Here is a 24,812-nt window from a genome sequence, read left to right as displayed (position 1 = left end):
AAGGATTGCCATAGCAGTCTGCAGCTGGGATTTTGCACTCTACTTAAACAGTTTCCTCAAAGTCACCAACATCTTTAAAACACATAAAACATCACATTTCAGAAGCAGAAAAGATCACAGAGATCATCTACTACATACTTTACAGATAAGTAATTGAATTGAGGGCCAGTTTGCTATGGAAGAATGAAAGGTAGAAAGTAGAATTTGGGTCTTGTTCTTAGACCATCATTCTTTCTCAGTTATCACCATCTTAATGGTTTGGTGCAATAATGAATACTGCTCTAGAAATTCTCTTCTCCTTTTACATTACATTGCAATCTATTTTTACAGGTTTTCTTTTTACCATCTACACTTGGGTTGTACTCAAAATTCACTCCCAGATTCTCATCCCTTTTCTGTCCGTGATCTTCCATCATGGAGCTCATTCTCTCACTTAAATGAAGCCATAGATGCTTCCCACTTGTCTTCCTCAAGCTTCTGTATTTAACCTACATCCAGAATTACTTATTCTCATCATTGACACAGAGCAAAGTGTCTGGAACTGAACTTAGTATTTTTCATATAGTTTTCCATAAAGACTTAGAATTTTGTTTCAATTTACTATTTCTTAAATTCAAGTACTGACAAAGTTGCCTAGTAAATGGACAGACACCTAGTCATAAATAGAATACTATATAGCTGATAAGTAATTATTTGATATACACTTATCAATATGATTAAAACCCTGAACAAAATGGCTCCATAAATTCACATTTTAACGTATTTCTGCTCCCAAAGCAGAATAAAATGGATAAAATATGAAAGAGTTGAATTGCAAGAACACATGGCCCAGTCTCAAAAATAAGAGACATCTCCATGGATCAGAAACTGAACAGAAATACAAAGCATACAACTGAAACTATAGGACCACTGGACTCCAAGTTCAAAGCAGGTAGTAGCAGTCAGGAGTTAAATTCTTGTTAAGCAAAGGTGGTTAAAAGTACCCCACAGGAGCTATAGGAACTCAAGCCGGGATCACTGCCTGAAGTATTAATAGAGTTAGGGTAATGTGAGGTTGGGCATGAAATAAGGAGGCAAAAAACTGCTGCAGATCCACTTTCTCAGGCTACCTCTTTTGACCAATGGGTCTAGGTAAAGGAAGTAAAAAGATAACTCTTCCAAAAGGAACTGAATCAAATCACCTACTGCTAGGGGTTTCCCAGGTGGCACAGTGGTAAAGAATCTGCCTTCCAGTGTAAGAGACATAAGAGATGTGGGTTTGATCCCTGGGTCAAGAAGTCCCCTGGAGTAGGAAATGGCAACCCACTCCAATATTCTTGCCTGGAAAATTCCAGACAGAGGAGCCTGGCGGGCCATAGTCCATGGAGTTAAAAAGAGATGGACATGACTGAGCAACTGAGAACATACACGCACACCTCCTGCTTAGATGACTAGATTTACACTAACTCAGTAATTAGTGGGATAGGGTCTCCAAAATCCATTGTGAGAGCTGGTTCTAAATCAAGAGTCTAGGGAGCCGGTTAGAGACAACTGCAAAAACCATTACAAAGGGAGAGGTAAGCTCAAAAGATATATATATAAATAACAATATATATATATAAGTAGCAATCCTCAACGTGTATATATCTAACAAGAGAGCTTCAAGATAATGAAACAAAAACTGGTAGAACTGGAAGCTGAAATAGACAAATCCATAGTTACAATTAGAGACTTTAGCACTCCTTTCTCAGTAATTAACAGAATAAGAATGCAGAAAACTGTGAGCAATATAAAGACCTGGCCAACACTACAAACTTGACTGACATTTTTAACACATGTTTTCTAGCAACATCAGAAAACATGTTTTTTACCTAGTGCATATGGAACTTTGTCCAAAACAGACCATGTTCTAGGCCCCAAATATACCTTTATTAGGTTTAAAATAATTGAAATAATACAAGATATGTTATCTGACTATAATAAACTTAATTATAAATCATTAACAGAAATATAACTGGAAAATCCCCAAGAATTTTGAAAATACACAACACACATGTAAATAAATCATGGGTCAAACAGAAAGTCACAAGAAAAATTAGAAAATTTTCTAAATTCAATAAAAATACAATATATCAAAAATTATAGAATGTAGCTAAAGCAGTTGATTAAAGAGAAATTTATAGAAATAAAGGTTTACAAAGAAAAGAGGTCTCAAATCAATAATCTAAGCTTCCACCTTAAGAAAATAGAAAAAGATGAGCAAAGTAAACTCAAACCAAGAAGAAGGAAGAAACTAATAAAGATATGAGAGGAAAATAAGTGAACTAGAAAGCAGAAAACCAAGAGAAAACCCATAAAACCCAAAGCTGGTCCTTAAGGTTAGTGAACTTGATAAGCTTCTAGCCAGACTGATCAAGAAAAGAAGATACTAATATCAGGATTAAATGAGGAGACATCACTCTAAAACATCAAAGGTTTATAATAAATAAATATTATGAACAACTTTATGCTAATAAATTCAATACCTAAGATAAAATGAATTCCTTCAAAGACACAAACTATCAAAGCTCATTCAAGAAGGAACAACTTGAATCAAGCTGTATCTATTAAATAAATTTAATCATAGTTAAAATCTACAGTAAATTTCAGGCACAGATGGCCTCACTGACAAATTCTACAAAATACTTAAGAAAGAAATAATATTCTACACAAACTCTTTCAGAAAAGGGAAGAAGAAAGAACACTACAAACTCATTTTATGAGGCCAGCACTATCCTAAAATTCTAGTATTAAACCAAGACAAAGACATTAAGAAAAAGAAAATTACAGATATATAAAAACAATCCTCATGAATATAGACACAAAAATTCTCAACAAAACATCAGCAAGATAAACCTTCCAATACATAAAAAGATTAACATTATAGTATAGCCAAGTGAGATTTATTCTGGGAATTTAAGGCTGGTTAAACATTAAAAAAAAAAAAACAGTTAATATAATTCACTGTAATGGCACACTAAATTAAAAAAACTACATGAAACAGTGTGGAGATTCCTTAAAAAACTGGAAATAGAACTGCCTTATGATCCAGCAATCCCACTGCTGGGCATACACACTGAGGAAACCAGAAGGGGAAGAGACACGTGTACCCCAATGTTCATCGCAGCACTGTTTATAATAGCCAGGACATGGAAGCAACCTAGATGCCCATCAGCAGACGAATGGATAAGAAAGCTGTGGTACATATACACAATGGAGTATTACTCAGCCATTAAAAAGAATACATTTGAATCAGTTCTAATGAGATGGATGAAACTGGAACCTATTATACAGAGTGAAGTAAGCCAGAACGAAAAACACCAATACAGTATACTAACGCATATATATGGAATTTAGAAAGATGGTAACAATAACCCTGTGTACGAGACAGCAAAAGAGACACCAATGTATAGATCAGTCTTATGGACTCTGTGGGAGAGGGAGAGGGTGGGGAGATTTGGGAGAATGGCATTGAAACATGTATAACATCATGTATGAAACGAGTCGCCAGTCCAAGTTTGATGCACGGTACTGGATGCTTGGGGCTGGTGCACTGGGATGACCCAGAGGGAGGGTAGGGGAGGGAGGAGGGACAAGGGTTCAGGATGGGGAAGGCGGGTATACCTGTGGCGGATTCATTTCAATATTTGGCAAAACTAATACAATATTGTAAAGTTTAAAAATAAAATAGAATAAAATAAAAAAAACACTTCATGAGTTTCTTAAGAGATGCAGAAAAAGAGGGAAAAAAGAAAAATAAAGAGATAAAGGAAAATAAGGACCTCTGTGTTTTGTGTATGTTTAAGTATAAACGCTTTCAGTTTCAGTCTTTTATCATTCTGCAGCTTGAATTTTAAGCATGTACAGTTTTCCATTAAAAAACCACCAAAAGAGATTATCTGAACAGTGAAATTATCAGTCACCTTTTTGTTTTCTTTATACTCCTGTGTATATGTTTTAAAAAGCAACCTAACAAGTATAATTAGAAAAAAAAAAAAAAACTTCAAAGAATATGGTTCCACAGCCTACCCTCTAAAACTGTAGACAAATCTATTTAAATCTCCATGAAAATCTTATGACCTTTTCCGAGTCTTTTTTTTTTCAGCATTCCGATCTAACAAGTTTTGTACCTTCAGGCTCTGTTGGAAGCAGCCTGTACCCAAAACCAAGCTGTAAAAGTTGCAGGGGAGCTACAGAGCTGCCAAAGAGGGTGTTTAATGAGCAAAACTTAAGGGTTGATGCAAATTGCTGGCAAACACCAGATGGCAGGGGTCAGGCGGGAGATCACCTCCAAGAGATACAGTCAGAGCATGGGTCAGGTCCGAAGGAAGATAAAGGACTCCTATCTGATTGGAGAATGGGAGAACATCATGGGACTCCCGCAGCAAGCCGCACACGCACGCAAAATAAAAAAAGAAAAAGAAAAATAAAGAAAAAAGAAGAAAAAATAAAAGAGAAGTATAAGTCATATAGATTGGAAAAGAAGATATACCTGTGCCTTGTCATATACAACATGACTGTCTACAATGAACTCACCAAAGAACAAAGAGGCAAAAAATCTACCAAGGTTGCAGGATACAAGGTCAATATACAAAAACTAATTGTATTTCTATCCTAGCAATGAACAGTTGAAAACTGAAATTAAAAATAGTACTATTTATCTTAGGGCTTAGATACATGAAATCCTTAAGTAAAAATGTAATAAAATATGGGCAGGATTTATGTGGCAAACTATGAAACACCAATTACTTAAAGAAATCATAGGAAACTTAAATAAATGGAGAGATCATTGGTTCATGGACAGGAAGGCTCAATATTATTAAGATGTCAATTCTACCCAAATTGTTCTACAGATTCAACAAAATCTCAAGCAAAATCCCAGCAGGAATTTTTTTCTAAAATTCAATAACTTATCCTAATATTTATATGTAAAGGCAAAGGAATTAGAACAGCCAAAATAACTTTGAAAAGAAAATCAAAGTTGAAATACATACTGCCTGGATTTCAAGACTTATTTTAAAGCTACAGTAATCAAGACAGCATAATACTGGCAAAAGGACAGACACATAGACCGGTGGAAAACAAGAGAGAATCCAGAAATAGAGTCTACCTATACAGTTAATTGTTTTTTCAACAAAGGTATAAACTTAGTTAAATAGTAAAAAGATAGTCTTATCAATGAATACAACTAAACAATGACATTCATATTTTCAAATTAAAACAAAACAAAAAATTAATCTATATCCTAGATCATATACAAAAATTAACTCAAATGAATCAATGTGCTTAAATGTAAAACCTAAAACTATAAAATGCCTAGAAAACATAAGAAATCTCTGTGATCTAAGATTTGATATAACGCCAAAAGCATAATCCATAAAAGAAAAAAAATCAGTAAGTTGAATGCCATCAAAATTTAAAATGCCTGCTATTTGAAATAACTGATAAAAAATAAAATAACAAGCCAGCCTGAGAGAAAATATTTACCAAACAATTGTCTGATAAGGGATATATCTATCTATCTATCTATCTATCTATATATGGAGTATATAAATAACTCTCAGAATTCAATAATAAGAAAAGAACCCAGTACAAAAATGGGCAAAAGATTGTAACATATATTTCACCAAAGAAGGCATCTGGGTAGCAAATAAGCGCATGAGAAGATGCTCTATACCATTAGTCACTAGGTACATACAAATTAAAACCACTATGTATCTATTAGAATGGCTAAAATTAAAGACAGAAACAAGAAAACTGAAAATACCATGGTGGTGAGGATTTGAAGCAACAGCATTCTCATATGTTGCTGATGGGAAAGCAAAATGGTACAGTCACTCTGGAAAACAGCTTGACAAGTTAAACATATACTTCCCACATGACTCAGCAATTCCACTTCTGTGTATTTACTGAAGAGAAATAAGAATTTATGTTCACACACAAACCTGTGAGTGGTTATCATAGCTTTCTTAATAAATTGCCCAAAAGGGTAAACAACCAGAATGTACTTCAGCTGATAAATGTCTAAATAAACCATGTCCTACTGAACAGTAAAAAGGATCTAACTAGTGATACACACGAGATGAATCTCAAATGCATTATGCTAAATAAAAGAAACCAGATTCAAAAAGCTACCTACATCTCCTTTTAGAAAAGGACAGAGTTACTAGATAGAAAATCAGCAAGAACAGAGATATGAACAAAACAATCAACAGTGTCTAACTGACACACAGTGAACACTCCACTCTACAAGAGCAGAATACACAATTTTCAAGCACCCATGGAATAATCACCAAGGTGGGCATAAAATACACTTTAGCAAATTTAAAAGAATTGATATTATACAAAGTATGTTTTCTGACCATAATGGAACAAAAGTAGAAATCAATATCGGAAAGATAAGAGGAAAATTCCTAAACACTTGGAAATTAAACTTCTAAATAAACCATGAGTCAAAGAGGAAGACTCAAATAAAATAATTATTTTTAAAAACAAAACTGAATGGAAATTGAAATATAACACATTAAAATACCTGGGATGCCAGCAGTGCACACAGTGACATTTATGGCACTTAAATGTTTATTAGAAAGTCCTCAAATTAAGAATCTATATTCCTACGTTAAAAACTAGGACAAGAGCAAATCAAGCAAAAGGAAGGAAATAATCAGAAATCAATGGTTTTTTTTTTTAAGGAAAACACTGAAAACTACAAAACATTGTTGAAATAAATTAATGAGGACATAAATAAGCAGAAAGATGATCCATGTTCATGGATTGAAATACTTCATATTATTAAAATGTCCACATTTAATACAATCTACAGATTCAACACAATTCCTATCACTATCTCAATAGCATTTTTTTTGCATATACAGGAAAAATAATCCTCAAATTTATACAGAATCTCAAAGGATCCTGATTAGCCAAAAAAATTTGGAAGGGAAGAATAAAATTAGAGGACTCACATTTTCCTTATTTCAAAACATATTATTAAGCTACTGTAATCAAAATAGCACGGGACTGGCATAAAGACAGACATATAGGCCAATGGAAGAGAACAGAGAGGGCAGCAATAAAACTCACATATATGGTCAAATGACCCATAAAGGTTTGAAGACCACCCCACAGTGAAAAGACAGTTTCTTCAACAAATGGTGCTGGGAAAATTGGGAAAAGAAAGTAGACTCTTACCTTCATCATATACATAAATGAACTCAAAATGTATTAAAGACCTAAATGTAACATCTAAAACTATAAAATTCGTAGAAGAAAATATAAGGGGAAGCTTCATGACACTGGATTTGGCAATGATTTCTTAGATACTGGGGCTTCCCTGGTGGCTCAGAGGGTAAAAGCATCTGTCTACAATCCTGGAGACCCGGGTTTGATCCCTGGATCGGGAAGATCCCCTGGAAAAGGAAATGACAACCCACTCTAGTCCTCTTGCCTAGAAAATCCCATGGACTGAGAAGCCTGGTAGGCTGAGTGACTTTACTTCTTCACTTCACACCAAAACCAGAGACAACAAAAGCAAAAATAGACTTATGAGACTATATCAGACCTAAAAAACTTTTGTACATCAAAGCATACAATTAACAGAGGTAAAAGGCAAATTACCAAATGGGAGAAAATACCTGCAAATCACATATCGGATAAGGGGTTAATATCCAAAATGTATGAAGATATCCTACAACTCAACAACAAAAAATATAAAAACAGATTTAAAAAGATTCTCTGAATTAAATGGAAAGACATCTTATGTTCACAGATAAGATGTAACAGCATCAAGATGTCAATTCTCCCAAATTAGTCAATGAATTCAATGTAACTGGAATCCAAATTACAGCAGGATTTTTGTGAAACCTGATAAGCCAATCCTAAAATTATAGGGAAAAGGATCTAAAACATCTAATCTGAATTAGATTCAGTTAACCTGAATCTAGAAAAAGAACAATTAGGTGAGGAAACATATTCTTCCTGGGAGTTCAGACTTACTATAATTTAACAATGTAATAGAGCAATTTTGTAATGGTACAGGAATGGACTACACATCAATGGACTAGAACAGGACTCTGACAAAGAATCATGAATATACATAAAAAACTAGATATATAACTGAACTGGTATTACAGATCAGTGGTGAATACCAATTATCATTGTGGAGGAAAAAAACAGTCTTAGATTGCTATTAGAGACTAAACACAAAAATAGATTCCAGACAAATCAAAGCCATAAATGTGAAAGCACTTTTAGAGAAAAGCCCACAAGATTATATTCAGTGATCTTTGGAAAGGAAATGATTTCTTGACCAAGATGGAGTAAGAATAAAGCACAGAGGGACTTCCCTAGCAGTCCAGTGGTTTAGGACTCTATGCTTCCACTGCACGGCTGTGGGTTTTGATCCCTGGTCGGGGAACTAAGATCCCACACACTGTACAGTGTGGCCAAAAATTAAAAAAAAAATACACTGTAGAACAAAGGACTGATACACGTTATAGTAAATTTTTAAAACTTCTTTTCAACAAAATACAAAGTGAAAATATCAGATTGAAAAAAAAACTGCGGTGTATATTGACAAAGTATAAGAAGATCCCACTTTATACTTTAATAGATATATAAAATATAATAAGTAGACATCAACTATATACATCAAATTCTTGTCAGTGGTTGGTTACTTTTCGGAGTAAGAAATAGGACTAAGAACAGAGACAAAAAAGTACTCCAGTTTTATCTGTAATATTATCTATTTCAATGAAAAAATAAACAAGTAAAATATTAAAAATCATCAGTCCTGAACCATGTGAACATGAGTATTTATATATTATTCTCAGTATTTTATTTTAATTCTAAAAAAGCAAACAAAAACAATAAAAGATAAAACTGGCCCCATGCCCTGGCCAAAACAAAAAGTTTAGACAACAAAGAAAAGTTCCCCCAAGACCATGATTTGGGAGGGCTGATTCTCATTCTTTTTTTCCTTTGCAGCTATGTTCAAATTCTCATATATTAACTCTAATCAAGATTAGGAAAGCAGCCTATCTTCTGCTGGGCTGGGAAAGTGGAAAGAAGTCACAATCAAGTCCAAGGTAATCGGAATGACAAAAGCGGTAAGCAACAGGGAGAGCTAACATTTCAGAGGCTCTCCATGGCGCGCCAAGCAGAAAGCCCCTTTTGTTTCTCATCAGACTTGCAGCTGAATGTGAGGAGTGCTGTGTCATGGCCCTTGTCAGAGGATGATGGAGGCTGGCAGTATGGAGAAGCCCAGGAGACTCTGTCCAACGGAGGAATGTTCTCTCACAACAGCAGGTCCTCTGTCTGGAAGGGATATGAGGGAACGACCCGGCACACTAGGATTTCTCCAGCACCCAGGGCAAAATAAGCCTTCATTGAGGTGGGGTCCAAATACAGCCTGCTGCCCTGCTCTCACAGTAACATGAAGATACAATCAGCTCCATTTAGAAAAGCCATTAGTCTTAAGCAGGAAAAAACATGCTCTCCATATTTTAAAAAGCTGGTTACCACTAATGACAATCCAATAAACATTTGAGGAATGCCTACTACAATTCCTGACATCATAAATAAGGATTTCCCAGGGCACAGTTTAGGGACTCCTTGGGACAAACATAAAGTGAGATACCAAAAGAGGATAAAAGCAAAAAGAAAAGCCTTTAAGAAAACTTTATTTCTCGCACTGCCACTCTGTCTCTGACAACAGCATTTCTTCCCATCAAATAACTGCTCACTGGAGCTATGCCTCTCGTAACTCCCTTTTATGAAAAACAAAATTCTAAAGTCTAAAAAAAGACACCCCAAATCAATGCATTTACTTTCCCTGTCTTTAAAAATAAATAGAAACCATTGGACCCCCCCAAAAAGATACATGATATGTTGATTTCTAAAAGAAAAGTTACCATGGTTTTTCTTTTTCTGTTTCTCTTTAAAACTAAACACACGGGAGCTGTGTATTAGTTAAGTAGGAAATAAGTAACTTAAATTAAATCTCTCAGGAAATTAAGAGATAAAGAAAACATGAAACAAAGGAAAAACTGATAAATACAGGCAATGTAGAGAGATGTCTGATAAACGGAAAGGCAAGAAATAATAAATAGGTACATTTTAACATGTACCAGATTCATAAATGTGGAGTTTTTTCTCTCTAAATGGTACTTTTATACCCCTAGAGAAATCAGACCTATAAATACCAGAAAACACATAGAATTTCACGAGGTATTTTCTAAAAATGGCTTCAAATTATACAGTGAAATTCAGTCCTAATATGTACCTCTGTAAAGAGAAATAAATGACCACTGATACACATATCCTCCTTTACTCAAGTCTCAGTTATTAACTAGGCCTCTGGGTCTCTCTCAGCCTCTCCTTCTAAAAACAAACCTAAATCTGCCCACATAACTTTCCCACTTGAAGCCTTTCAATGATTTCCACATGGCCCACAAGAAGTCCTAGTCTACTGGAATGGCCGAAAAATTGATGCTTTTGAACTGTGGTGCTGGAAAAGACTCTTGTGAGTCCCTTGGACTGCAAGATCCAACCAGTCCATCCTAAAGGAGACCAGTCCTGGGTGTTCATTGGAAGGACTGATGCTGAGGCTGAAACTCCAATACTTGGGCCACCTCACACAAAGAGTTGACTCATTGGAAAAGACCCTGATGCTGGGAGGGATTGGGGCCAGGAAGAGAAGGGGACGACAGAGGATGAGATGGCTGGATGGCGTCACTGACTCGATGCACATGAGTTTGGGTGAACTCTGGGAGTTGGTGATGGACAGGGAGGCCTGGTATGCTGCGATTAATGAGGTCGCAAAGAGTCGGACACGACTGAGCGACTGAACTGAACTGAACTGAACTGGCATGGCACACCAAGGTCTTGGCCTGCTCTGGTTTCTACCTTCTTCCCCAGTGTTATCTGCCACGACTTCCCATTTAATTGCTTATCATTAAGTCATACTGGAACTAAAGACTTATTTCATACCTCTGTGCCTTAACTTCCCACAAACTCCCTTCTGTCTGGAATATTCTCCCCCTCATCTTCACCAGATTAACTCAGTAATAAGAAATGTAGGTTGCTGCTGCTGCTAAGTCGCTTCAGTCGTGTCCGACTCTGTGCAACCCCATAGACGGCAGCCCACCAGGCTCCCCCGTCCCTGGGATTCTCCAGGTAAGAACACTGGAGTGGGTTGCCATTTCCTTCTCCAATGCATGAAAGTGAAAAGTAAAAATGAAGTCGCTCAGTTGTGCCCGACTCTTAGCGACCCCATGGACTGCAGCCTACCAGGCTCCTCCATCCATGGGATTTTCCAGGCAAGAGTACTGGAGTGGGTTGCCATTGCCTTCTCCAAAGAAATGTAGGTTCAGATCAGATCAGATCAGTCACTCAGTCATGTGCGACTCTTTGCAACCCCATGAATCGCAGCACGCCAGGCCTCCCTGTCCCTCATCAACTCCCAGAGTTCACTCAGACTCACGTCCATTGAGTCAGTGATGCCAGGTGTTGATAAATACAAATAATGGTAGGTTCAGAGAATGACAGGAGACAGAGGTGTGCTGTTTCAGCTAGCTTGGTCAGGAAGGGAGTCTCTGATGAGGTATCAGAGAGCCCAGCAGTTGCTGTGGCACATTCTGAACAGGGGAAACGATGCAAAGGCCTGAGGCGGAGTGTACTTGGTGTGTTTGATGAACGGCAAGGATTTTTTTCCCCATGTATTTGAGTTCTTATAAACTGGCTGCCATGTGGAGAACTGGGCTTCCCTGGTGGCTCAGATGGTAAATGAGAATGCAATGCAGAAGACCTGGGTTCGAACCCTGAGTTGGGAAGATCCCCTGGAGGAAGGCATGGCAACCCACTCCAGTATTCTTGCCTGGAGAATCCCCGTGGACAAAGGAGCCTGGCGGGCTACAGTTCATGGGGTCGCAAAGAGTTGGACATAAATCTCCAAGAATGGAGAGATGGAGAGACTAAGCACAGCATGTGGAGAATATGGGGCAAGGGTGGATATAGGGAGGCCAATTGTAATAGGAAAGAACAAATCTGACTCCATATTAGATCTATTTTACTTAACCTCTGTCTTCTATTGCTTTGCTTCAAGTTAAGAATGCTGCTTATAGCCTGAAATATAATACAGGTTAGCCCATTCTCATGACTCTGACCTTTAAAACTGCAACATTTTCCATTGGATAAGATATGAGATATAAAAAGCTGCAGGATAGAGAATAGCACTTCTCTCCTTGGAGGTTTACAGGGACATCAGTGACCTGACCTACTCAGACAGCTAATAAAGGATTACCACAGCAAGAAGTTTGCAAAAACAAACCAAATTCCCTCCCCTTTTAATATAAAAGAAGCCTGAATTCTAACTCAAGTAAGATGATTCTTTGGGATGCTAATCCACCATCTTCTCAATCTTCTGGCCTTCAAAATAAAGTCGCTCTTCCTTGTCCTAACAACTTGTCTCTTGATTTATTGGCCTGCTGTGCAGTAAACAGTGCACACTTAAGAGCTGGTAACACAATTGGAAGGCTACTATAATAATACAGGTAAGAGATGAGGAAGGCTTGAACTAAAATGATGCTAAGAAGTATTAAGATTCTATATATTTTTGAAAGCAGAATTGAAAAAAACAAAATGGACTAGTTGTGGGGTATAGGAGAAAGAAATCAGGGATGGTGCCCAACTCTTAATCTTGAGCAAATGGAAGAATGAAGAGATGGAGGAAAACGTGCACAGCATCAGATAAAGCAGGGAAGGCAAGGGGCCAAGGAAAGGTAAAGAAGGGACCAAAAGTTAGATTTTGGACACTTTAGGGTTAAACATCAGATAGAGATGTCAGGTAGATATCTGGAAATATTAGTTTGGAATTTAGGGGCATATAGATGAAAGCTGAATAAATTTGGCAATTATTTGAAATTAAAAGATGTGGAAAGCCATAGGACTAGATAAAAGTACCTATGGGATGAGTACAGAAGAGAAGAGATGCAAAGATGAAATCCTGAGATAACTGGATTTTTAAAAGTTGGGAACATGAGGCGCCTCCAGCAGAGGAAATATATCTCTAGCTTAGTGCAGATGGCAACCTTCTTAAGAATAGATACTACTATTTTGCCTTATCTGCAGCTTCTGGCTCAATGCCTCTTAGTTCATAGTAGATATTCAGTAAATAAATTAAACTGCCCTTTGAAACCCATCTAGAATCTAGAGTTATTTCCTAGAAGGTCTCCTGGTAAAATATGAGAGTCCAACAACTGAAATATGACCAACACAGTGAGGACATCTTTTCAACCACTGGCAGCACCCACTGAACTGATTCTGAAATAGCACACCACTGCCATACAAGCCATGAAGAGACCAGGCAGAAATGAAGACTCTAAAAGAAAACCTACTGATTGGAAAAGCAAACACTATGATGTTTAAAGACCAAGAATCATGCAACAGAAAATTTTCATCTTCTATTGTTTTACAAAATAAATAAATATGAAACATATGGGCAACTCCTCTGCTTTTTGTGTGTGTGTCTGTCCATAATTACTATAAACAGACACAGTAGAGAGGCTAAGCTTCCAGCTCCACCTACCAGTAGAAGGGGAGCACCTGTAAGGAATTTTAACACTCTTAATAAGTATGTCTCCCTTCAGTCCTCTAAACATTTTATTCTGTTCATCATAAAAAATTGAAGTGGTACAGGTAACTGGAGCTTATATTTTATTCTGAGATAGAAAAAAAGAATATGTAAATTTCTGGATCGGCTTTAAAGTCTTCTGTTGCCAAAATGACTAATCATATGGAAACAGATGTGTGTGAATAATCCGACTGACTCACAAAATAACTTTGCTACCATAAAGGACACTGAATGGATCATAACGGCCTTTTATTCGAGCTCTCAAAAGACATTTTGGCTAACTTTTCTTACTTATGTCTAAGTTGAACAGAGGTATTTGGTGATTAATGACACAAGACAGGAAAATGAGAGGAGAAGAATGGGGAGCCTAAAACTGGGGAAGGATGCTGGGAAAGTCAGAATTTATAGGGAAATCAAGATTTTAAAAATCCATGGTCAAGTGAAAAGGAATGTTTTCTTCAAAATAAACAGATACCTCAATCCCACCAGGAAACTATGTGATTCTGTATGAAACATTGAATTATCCAGGAAGTCAAATTTTTACCTTTTACTATGAACTGTGCTATTCACTATTCATAGGCATTTTGGGGAGAAATTACGCATATAACTTGGGAGACAATTAAAGAGATGGTAAGTATAGTACTAATGCCCTGTTTATAGATCACTCTTAATTCATAATGAATGCATTTAATATAAATTCCTCTCTGTTATTTACCATTTCATCTTGCATCAGCATGAATGCTACTATATTCTTTTAAAAATGGCTAACACAGCTCCTGGCATATTATAGTGGCTCAAAATCAGTCCACCGGGAGACTTATAAGAAAACTACTAGGCAATGTGTACTACTGTGGATATATGTCAACTTCGGCATCAGAATGCCCTTCTGATTTGAGGGAAACTCAAGACAGATGAGAGGCAGAAACCACGTCCCACTACAGAAGCTAAAGAGTAGGTATTCTCTTTCTCTCCTGGAAGCCAGAACCTGGGAAGGTGACATAAACCTGTCTAACTATAGCTGGAACTTTAAATCCTAAGATGTAATGCAAGGACATGAGGTCTGACAGAGATTACTCACAGCAGATAAGGAAGAGTCAAACATTCAAAAGCATGGCTGCAAAATGTCTGAAGGCAGTGAAGTCTAGCAACTTACTGATGACTGTCCAGTGACCACTGTAAGAAGGATACTGTTTGTACAGTGAGATCTACAGAAATCTTGGCTGTGCCTGCCTTCCCCTCAACCCTGCCCAAGCCTAATTCTCTAATCTTATCAATTCTGAGCCCTACACAGTATTCATTATTCTTTTACTAAATTCCTGTTCTACTTAAGTTGGTCAGAGTTGATTTCTGTTCTGTGCCCTATGGGCCTACTACCAGGGAGTAGATTCCCCAGCAATAATACCTCAGGTGATTAAAGGTGATTTGGGATTGGTTTCTGGCCTAGTAGAGGCCAGTGAATATCACAATTTTCATGGGAGGGATTTTGCAAGTCCTTGCCATGGAGTGGTGAAATAACTAATTATCACTTGAGCTCACATGAAATGCTCTAGGAGACCGACAGAGTGCTGCCAAGAAAAAAACACATGACGGGAATGAACAATTCAAGACTATGAGCACCCGCTATTTTAAGGGTACAAAATGGAGAATATTACATAAAGAGAATGTTAATGTCAAATTCCTATAAAGGATCTTTGCTTTCTTACAACAGAGCTGAAGTAGCCATGAAAACAAATATACAAGATTTTATGCTCTAGGTTGCTGAATTATAGGTCATTTTGCATCCATATTGGAACTACGCTATGAAAGTTGAAGCACTGATGGGAGAGACACAGAACATATATTGGAGTGGAAGTATATATAAGGAAGGACTCTGAGGACTTGGGAATATCCTGAATCCCTAAATCTTCACTGGGTCCAACAAGACTGTTCCTCTGTGGCTTGAAAAGGCAGTAAAATCCCCTTGCCTGAGGGAATTACCTTGCAAGTGTAAACTAATTCCCCATTTGCCTCCTCCCTCCACAGACATACTCTACCGTACCACCATCAATCACAGCATTGTCTGTGGGATCATTTACAAAACCATCAAAACATTTACAAGTCTATAGTCATTTATATGGACAAACATATGGGAAATGAATATAGGGAATATAAAAAATAATTTGTGTTAACCAAGGCGAAAAAAAGCAATTCTAGATCTGGCTGATTTTGTGTAGGTATATTACCAAAGGTTCTGAATTTTAAAAAACCTAGCGGCTAGCTTCAATGGTTTAGAATCATTTAGAGTGGTTCTAAGCTGGCTGACTGGAAATTGGACTCAATGGTGGTGGTCTATGCTAAAACAAGTTGAAATGTCACAAATTCTTTGAGCTAATGTGGAAGGAGGAATTCAGAAATTTCAAGACACAGGGATGAAGGAAATTACTGTCACCCTGTATCACTTCACCCATTCTCCAGCCATGGACCCTACAAAGACCGAGAGATACTGTCTTCCCCAAGGCCTTGCAAAATACATTCATGAGCAGAGCACATACATCCTTGGAAAACATTTCATAGGCCAGGGATGCTGGTGGGAGACACTGAAATCTGGTTGCCCATTTCAATATTTCAACATCAGGAAGGAAGGAAGAGACCAGGCGGTAGCATCAAGCTACTACTAGTAACTGTAACTAATTACTACTAGTGAGAAAAGAGGCATAATTATAAAAAAGGCAACAAGGCCAGAGTGGTAACTAAAATAGCTTGACTGCATAAATCTTTGGTAGTAGGTAATTGATCACAGTCTACGTAGGATTGGAATAGGTTATCTCATTACAAGGAAAAAGAAATGTGTTTTCATTTGTATAAGAAATTTATTAGGGTAGGTAAGAAAAGAAATATTTAATACATAACTTCAAAGAAAAGGTATATATCTAGATGTTAATCAAAGTAATCTCTGTGTCAGACTATAGTAAATGTTCTTTCCGCTGAATTGCTCCTACATGGGAAGAAGTCCCAAGATTAGGGGAAGCAAGATTATCACTGCTCACTGCAGAAGCCAAAAAAGAACAGATAAGCCCGCTCCTTATCTCTGGGGAGACAGAGTGTGGGTACATGCCTTAAACCAGCCAATCAGCCGGTCAGATGCAAGGTCTGAACTGAGGGAATGAAGCAAAGGTCAGTAACAAATGATTTTCAGTGCTAATGGGGAAATCAAAAGTGCATGACACTGCTGCAGGTGTTCAGTGGTAAAGTCCAGCGCAGTGTGCCAACAGAAATCTATAAAGAGGACTGTAAGAGGAAAGCTTGGCTATCCTTGCTTTCCTTCCTGTCTAAACCGGGTTCTCTAGACCATCTAGCAATTCTTTTAGTTTCTCAATATCCTTCCAATAAAGTCCTCCCCTTGATAAAGATGATTTCTATGACATGCATTCAAGATACTGATTACTACAGAGGCATAAAAGCACTTTAGGAAAATTACGCCATCAGGGACAGAAACAATTTACTGCCATATATATACTACTTCCTGTAGCAGACGAAGTTTAGTAACCTGTCATGACAGACTTATGCTTAAAGCCAGAATATTTACTTCTTCTAATAATACATTAGATTGAATCAAATGAAACTATAGATATCAGACTATAGTTTTATTAACCTAAAATTTTTTTTTACATGGTTTAACTTAATATTTCTGGGTTGTGCTAAAGGCATAGCTGTATTTCTTCCTAACTAGCTGTTCTTAGCTAATTTTAAAAGTTTACCTTCAAAATCCTTACTTAATTGTCTAACATTTTAAACATTTAAGCATTAAAATTCTACTGCTAATAGCACAAATCTCTTTCACAGCCCTGGTTCAGCCTTACAGTATGGAAACTCTCTTAAAGTCTGTAAATAACAGAGAACTCTGGGGAAAAAAATGTTCAGTAGGAATGAATTAGGACTTCCTTGTAACTCAAATGGTAAAGAATCTGCCTGCAGTGCAGGAGACCTGGGTTCGATCTCTGGGTCGAGATGATTCTCTGGAGAAGGGAATGGCAACCTACTCCAGATTTCTTGCCTGAAGAATCCCATGAACAGAGAAGCCTGGCAAGCTACAGTCCAGGCCGTCACAGAGAGTTGGACACGACTGAGTGTTATGTGCCAGATGCCAGGAATGAATTAGAATCACTGAAATTTGTAAACAGAATGTGGTTTGACTCACGTTCAACCTTAAGTTGCATCTTGTTGTCTGAAACGCCTCCTGTTGAATGCTATTCTTAAACTCTAAGAAAAGAATAACTTTTGGGGTAACTGATTCTAGTTTCCAATACCCAGAAATCTGTTTAGGGAGTTTTTTCCCCTTTATGTTTACCTATATAATATCTGCTACATTTTCTTTACATTTATAGAATATTAGTTTCTCACCGAACAACTTCATATTAACCCTTCATATGCAGGCCTCAGCATTTCTCTTCCGACTCAACATCCTCATTTCTTTAATATTTCCTATTTAAGGACTCTATTTTCTAGTCCCTTTCTCATAATCACTAAACCTCATGTACATTTGCCAAGCCTTCCAAACTGCAGAACATAGTAGAGCTTAAAAGCAGATGCAATGTGAAAAAAAAGACCAGTTTTGGGGGTGGGTGAAAATGTGCTCCTGGAAGAAAGGAACAAAAAGGAATCGATGATATGGAAGATGGAGTGGGAACTGCTGGAAGCAGTCAAATACTTACCCAAACATTCTTAATACAAGTGCAAGGCTAGAAAAAATCCACTATGGAGAATAACATAAAACAGGTTTGCTTTTTCTTCTAAGAGGGTCCAATAACAAGTCAGTAGATTTTGCTTTAAAGCAATAGTTCTTAAGTTGCCTCAATACTTGCTAAAGTGTTGCTAAGCTGATGAGGGGTTTTTACCTGAATGGCACTTCTTCCTGTGGGACATCCACATAGTAACGGATAAAAAATCTCTCGGAGTCTTCTCGCTCACCATCAGTAACAACACTGCCATTAAGTTTGGAGACGGATGGCAATCTATAAATGAAAAGCAAAAGATACAATAGAATGATTGGCTTGAGGCCCAGTCTTATTCTCTTGAAAGGATGCATTTGATGCGGCTCCGCTTGTGCACAGCTACTTACATGAACTAACGTGATAGAAAACAAACAGACCAAAAATTTCTCTAAAGTTGCGTTTTTGGAAGTAACACTGACCTTTTATAACCATACCTCACCTTTCAAAATAAGATTCTATACAGTACTGTCCAAACTTAAATATGATGCAACCCACACATGTAATTTAAATTCTCTAGTATCCACATTTTAAAAAGTAAAAAGTAAACAAATGAGCTTAATTTTAATACTACATTATATTTAATCTAATTTAATACTACATATTAGGCTATATTTCAACCTATAATCGACACTAAGTAACTAAGGTACTTCACGTTCTTTTTGTTCATATAAAGTGTTTGAAATCTAGTATGTGTTTTTTCATTTATAGTACATTTCAATTCAGACTAGCCATAATTTCAAGTGTTCCAAAGTCACACATGGCTTGATGGGGCCATACTGAACAGCACAGGTCTACAGAGCAGTCAGTACAATTTGCTCACATAGTTCAGGAATTCATTTATTGTATTTACAAAAGAATTGTGTAAAGAAAACAAAGCATAAGGTATGCAAGACTTCCTCTTCTTAGAAGAAAAATAGGCTGAAATTTATTTCCTCAGTAGGATACTAACGTGTACGTCAACAACTGGCAAGCAGTAAAGACCTGCTAGACATGAGCTGGTCAGAAAGACCAAAGCAGTTTACAGAATCACTCTTCTTTAGGGACTCTTCAAGATTACTGTTCCCCTATTAAACTACTATGTATACACACGAGAGAACAGAGCAAAGCTCCACAGCCCTTTACATCTTAGCCAAACCTCAATGCTGTTAAAGACACATACATACAAAAATAAACCCTCACAGGACATATCAGGAGTCTGAGGGAGGCAGAGGCTGAGACATGAAAGGCAGGACAGCTGGAGGAAGAAGGTAACAAGGTGGTGGTCAAGTTTAGGTCAATCTAAATGGAAGAAAAAACCACAGATACTGCTCTCTTGAGTTTTACACTAATGAAACAGCCCAATTTCCAGGGATTTACACTGTAAATGACTTCTATGTTAACAGAGAAAACAAGGAATCAATTCCCAAATGTACTTACTTTTTCCTCATGACCCAAAACAAGATTTCAAATATTGTAAATATCAAAAAGTATAAAACTGGAATAGACTTGTGAGGAAATTTTCAGTGGTCTTGGCAGATGAATTATATTTCACATTTTTCGTATCATATTACGTTCCTTTTCTTCTAGAATTTGGAGGTGCAGAAGCTTTAAGCACAGTCTGTTCTAGAGATGGATAAACACACAGTGTACTTCCTCCCACCTTCCAATAGTGCATATTCCCTTAATGAAACAACAAAGCACTGAGGAAAGAAAGCAAAATAATCAGGACAACAGACCTGGCTATTACCAACTTCCTTCGCTCCTCAGTAGTGTATGGCTGCAGAAGAGGAATTCCTAACAACCTCACTTCTTCAAGTTTAGGGAATGAGTTTAGTTTGTCAATGTCTTCCCAGGACTGCAAACCTAATTTGAGAAATATATTGTTTAAGTAAATCCAGAAAAGCATACAAATGAGAAGATAAACATCACTAAACAAATTATTTCCATTAATAAGTTCTGAAATGCTAAAATGATCACAAAAGCTAGTTCTAGATCCTGAAATTTTTTTTTATTCAAGGAAAGACTAGAAAGCATCAATTCTTCAGTGCTCAGCCTTCTTCACAGTCCAACTCTCACATCCACACACGACCACAAGAAAAACCATAGCCTTGACTAGATGAACCTTTGTTGGCAAAGTAATGTCTCTGCTTTTTATATGCTATCTAGGTTGGTCATAACTTTCCTTCCAAGGAGTAAGCGTCTTTTAATTTCATGGCTGCAGTCACCATCTGCCGTGATTTTGGAGCCCAGAAAAATAAAGTCTGACACTGTTTCCAATAAAACACCATAAAACTCCCCTGCAGCCTCTCCTTTCTCCGTGACCCCAGTGTTCAAGGATCCCCTTTACTCTCCAACATTCACTCATCTACTGATTCTCTACCCAAAAGGCTGGTAAAGGCGACCACCAGTGGTTTAATAAGCAGTATGGATGTCATGATTACAAAATTTTAAAAGTGATGTGATCAACTCTTTCATCAAATACAGACTCACAGAATCTAAGAGTGGATACTGCTAGACTAAATTTTTACTTAACAAGTACTAAAATGGGCAAGGTCCACAGAACCAGAAACTAAACATTATCTTTTGACTATCTCCATCTTGGGGATAGGGAAAACACATTCAAAATTTAAAACAAACAAATTGAGATACAAAAAACTTGAACCCCTTGGGCAGGAAAATAGGCAACAAATTAAGACTGGTCAGTCTTAAAAGGAAACTCTTCCTATGGCTGTGAACAAATGTAGCATCCAAGTCTTTACTTGGCACTGGCAGGAAAAATACTCCTGCTCAGTTTTACAACACGTTAATTAAATCCATTGCAGAGAACAACGTAGTCCCTTTCTTCCCTTCCTATTTCTATCAGCCTTCAGCAAGGTAAAGGCAGAGGAGCAATAAACTGGTGCATAACCAACCCAGGTCACTGCTGTCCTCTTCAGAACAGCATTCTATCTAGGAGGAAGAATGGAGTTAGCTCAAGCAGTGTCAGTTGTGAAATAAACAGTTTCCTTATGCAAATCACTTGTTTTTTAAAAAATTTTAATTGGAGGACAATTGCTTTATAATCACTTGTTTTTTTTTTTTTACTTTTTTTTTAAATTTTATTTTATTTTTAAACTTTACATAATCACTTGTTTTTAAGACTTAATTCCCACCCTTAAAATCTCCATGGTGAAATAAACTGTGTGGTTTTTCAGTTACAGGTCAGAATTATTTTTCCTTATGTAGTTGGTTTCTTAAAAAAAAAAAAAAAAGGCAGAAAGACAATGCCAAGAGAATGGGAAGAAAATCCACAGACTAGGAGAATATATTTGCTAAAGGCACATGGATAAAGGATTGTTATGCAAAATCTACAAAGAACTCCTAAAACTCAACAATAGGAAAAGTAACAATCTGATTAAAAAATGGGCAGAAAACCTGAACAGACATCTCAGCAAAGAAATACAGACAGCAAGTAAGCATACGAGATGTTCTATACCATATGCCATCAGGAAAATGCAAATTAAAACAATGAGATACCACTATAAACCTGTTAGAATGGCCAGAAGCCAAAACACTCACAGAACCAAATGTTGACAAAAGATGTGGAGCAACAAGAACTCTCATTCATTACTGGTGCAATGCAAATGGTATAGCCACTTTAGAAGAGAGTTTAGTAACTTCTTACAAAACTACACATACTCTTACTATATGATCTAGCGACTGTGCTGTTATTCACCCAAATTAATTGAAAACATGTCCACACAAAAACCTACACATGGAGGTTTGCAGCTTTATTAATTAAGCCAAAATGTGGAAGAAACCAAGATATTCTTCAGTTTGTGAGCAGATAAATAAACTGTGGTACATCCAGATAATGGAGTATTATTTACCACTAAAAATGAAATGAGCTATCATGAAAAGACATGAGGGAATTTAAACTAAGAGAAAGAAGTGAATTACTCAGTTAAAGAAGCCAATCTGAAAAGGCTACACACTGTATGATTCCAACCATGTGACATTCTGGAAGAGGCAAAAGTATGGAGGCAGCAAAAACATCAGTGGTTGCCAGGGATTAGGGAGGCAGAAGGGATGAACAGGCAGAGAACAGAGGCTAGTTAGGGCAGTAAACTAAGGTGTGCAATACTACAATGGTAGATGTGTGTCACTATACATTTGTCCAAACCCACACAATGAACAACACCAAGAGTGCAAACTCTGGACTTTGGATGATGTCAATGTAGGTAAACTGAATGTTATCACTTTGGTGCTGGGAGGTTGATAGAAGGGGAGGTTTTGCATGAGTAGGGGCAGGGAGTATATGGGAACTCTATGTACTCTCTGCTCAGTTTTGCTGTGAATATTAAGATTCCAAATAATAAAATTTACTCATTTTTAAAATTAGGCTAAAATATTCATTCCTGTTATATGCAGAATCAAATAGCAACAAATTGATAATCAATTATATGTAAATACTAGAAAAGATAAGTGAGAATTTGAAAGGACTGGGAATTCCTTAACCTAAATCCAGACAAAACCATCTTGTTTGTAACTTTTTGTACTTTTTTACCCTTCCTTTTCGGAGAAGGCGATGGCACCCCACTCCAGTACTCTTGCCTGGAAAATCCCACGGACGTAAGAGCCTGGTGGGCTGAAGTCCATGGGGTCGCTAGAGTTGGACACAACTGAGCGACTTCACTTTCACTTTCATGCATTGGAGAAGGAAATGGCAACCCACTCCAGTGTTCTTGCCTGGAGAATCCCAGGGACGGGGAGCCTGGTGGGCTGCCGTCTATGGGGTCGCACAGAGTCGGACACGACTGAAGCGACTTAGCAGCAGCAGCAGCAGCAGCCTTCTTTTTACTACCCAATTCATCAATTTCACTTCTTTCATAGCATGGCCCCTTTAATATATAAAATATTAATAACTAATATAATACTCTGCCAAGTGAATATTTGATAAATATTGATATTTACCAGAGCATTTATAAAAATGAATGCCTTAAATTTAACTTATCAATAGGCATCTACATGTCACTCTGTAAAATCATCCTGTAAGAAGGCAGAGCTATGATGGAAAGAAATACACTTTCACTGTATTTCATGCATAAATGCAGATCAATTTGCATGTAGAATAAGAACAAGCATGTCCCTCACCTGACTTGTGGAGGCTGATGGATCGCAGATTAGGAAACAACCTGGCCAATGAATCATCAGGCTCCTCGATAGCGTTCAAATGGTTGTTGGCCAGGACAAGGGTATCCAGTGAGGGAAACATAACTCCTAACTTGCGTATTTCAGTCCAGTCTTGGAGGTTATTGTCTGTTATATGTAGTAGCTTAAGAGAATGACAGCAAATAGAAGGACAAGACACTGTTTCATAGTCATTAAGGCACAGGAAGAGTTCTTCCAAACTGCAGAGAAAAAAGGAAATATTTCATTGTTTAAAGCAGTTAAGTTTCTACTTTGCACCTATTTTTAGTCACTCAGTAAATAAGCTTCTACTACGTATGAGACTCTGCTACGTATAGCAGAACAAATAGAAAGATGTCTTTCTGAAGTTTAAAATACAGTTGGGAAGATGACTAAAGTACATAAAAGAGCAGAGAATGATACAACCCAGTACTAAAGTAATTGTATGCTTAAATAAATAAATGCTCAATGAAGCAGCACTGTAAGTGCAATGCCACTTCATATAGGAATGGAATTCAAATTGTAGTTGGAACAGCCAGGAAAGGATGCATGGCCTTGAAGAAGGGGCAGAGTTGGGTAAATTGAGAGGAGATAAAAGAAAATTCTAGAAACAACATGAACAGTGTTTAGAAATAGAAATAATAGTTATCATTTATTGAATTCCTACCCTGTGTCAGGTCCTGTGCAGGTGCTTTATATACCATACTTCCACTTCTGAAATTTTAATTATGCCCACTTTATAGACAAGAGATTAATAAGCTTATCAAAGGTCATATGTTTAGGAAGTGGAACTGTGATTTAAAGCTCATTCCATGCTATGCTAAATGTTGCATGCAGTGAGAAAATCAATCTCATTAGAGGGAGAGTGAGAAACTAAGATGGAATAAGTGAGTTGAGACCAGACTCTGAAAGGCTTTAATAATTTCCGTATTTAGACAATCAAGGAGACTACAGCTTCATATATTTCTTTAAACTATTTCCTTTGAATATTTATGTGCATATACAAAGATAGATATAAACAAAACATAACAAAACATTTCTAAACTGACAAACAGAAGTATAATTTCCTGCTTAAATTATTGAAAAGAATATGAGGTCCATTTTCCCATCATGCCAGCTAGGCACTTACTTAATCATCTGAGCATTAATATATTTTAGAGACACTATGATTCTTTCCTCCCAAAGAAAAGGGCTAAGGCAAAATTCTGGAATCAGGTAATCAGAAGATTAAAATGGAGAAAGGCTGGGTTGATCTTAAAATGATA

General features: G+C 37.0%; 1 protein-coding gene across 5 annotated transcripts in view; it reads right to left on the bottom strand.

The window, feature by feature from the left end:
* Positions 1 to 24,812, bottom strand: part of TBCEL (tubulin folding cofactor E like) — a 66,146-nt gene that overhangs the window by 12,310 nt on the left and 29,024 nt on the right. For 4 of the 5 annotated variants that reach the window (XM_019975418.2, XM_019975422.2, XM_019975419.2 and 1 more), the window contains 3 exons: positions 23,512 to 23,768; positions 20,115 to 20,241; positions 18,523 to 18,639 (listed from right to left, as the gene is read on the bottom strand). In XM_019975418.2, the coding sequence (XP_019830977.1) occupies positions 18,523 to 18,639; positions 20,115 to 20,241; positions 23,512 to 23,768 (501 nt within the window). Of the gene's footprint in view, positions 1 to 6,789; positions 7,428 to 18,522; positions 18,640 to 20,114; positions 20,242 to 23,511; positions 23,769 to 24,812 lie in introns of those variants that run through there. The other variant, XM_070803556.1, reaches the window with a different exon arrangement.

This window comes from Bos indicus, chromosome 15 (assembly GCF_029378745.1).
Source record: "Bos indicus isolate NIAB-ARS_2022 breed Sahiwal x Tharparkar chromosome 15, NIAB-ARS_B.indTharparkar_mat_pri_1.0, whole genome shotgun sequence".
In the NCBI taxonomy this organism is placed as follows: Eukaryota; Metazoa; Chordata; class Mammalia; order Artiodactyla; family Bovidae; genus Bos; species Bos indicus.
This window is presented reverse-complemented; position numbering and strand designations above follow the sequence as displayed.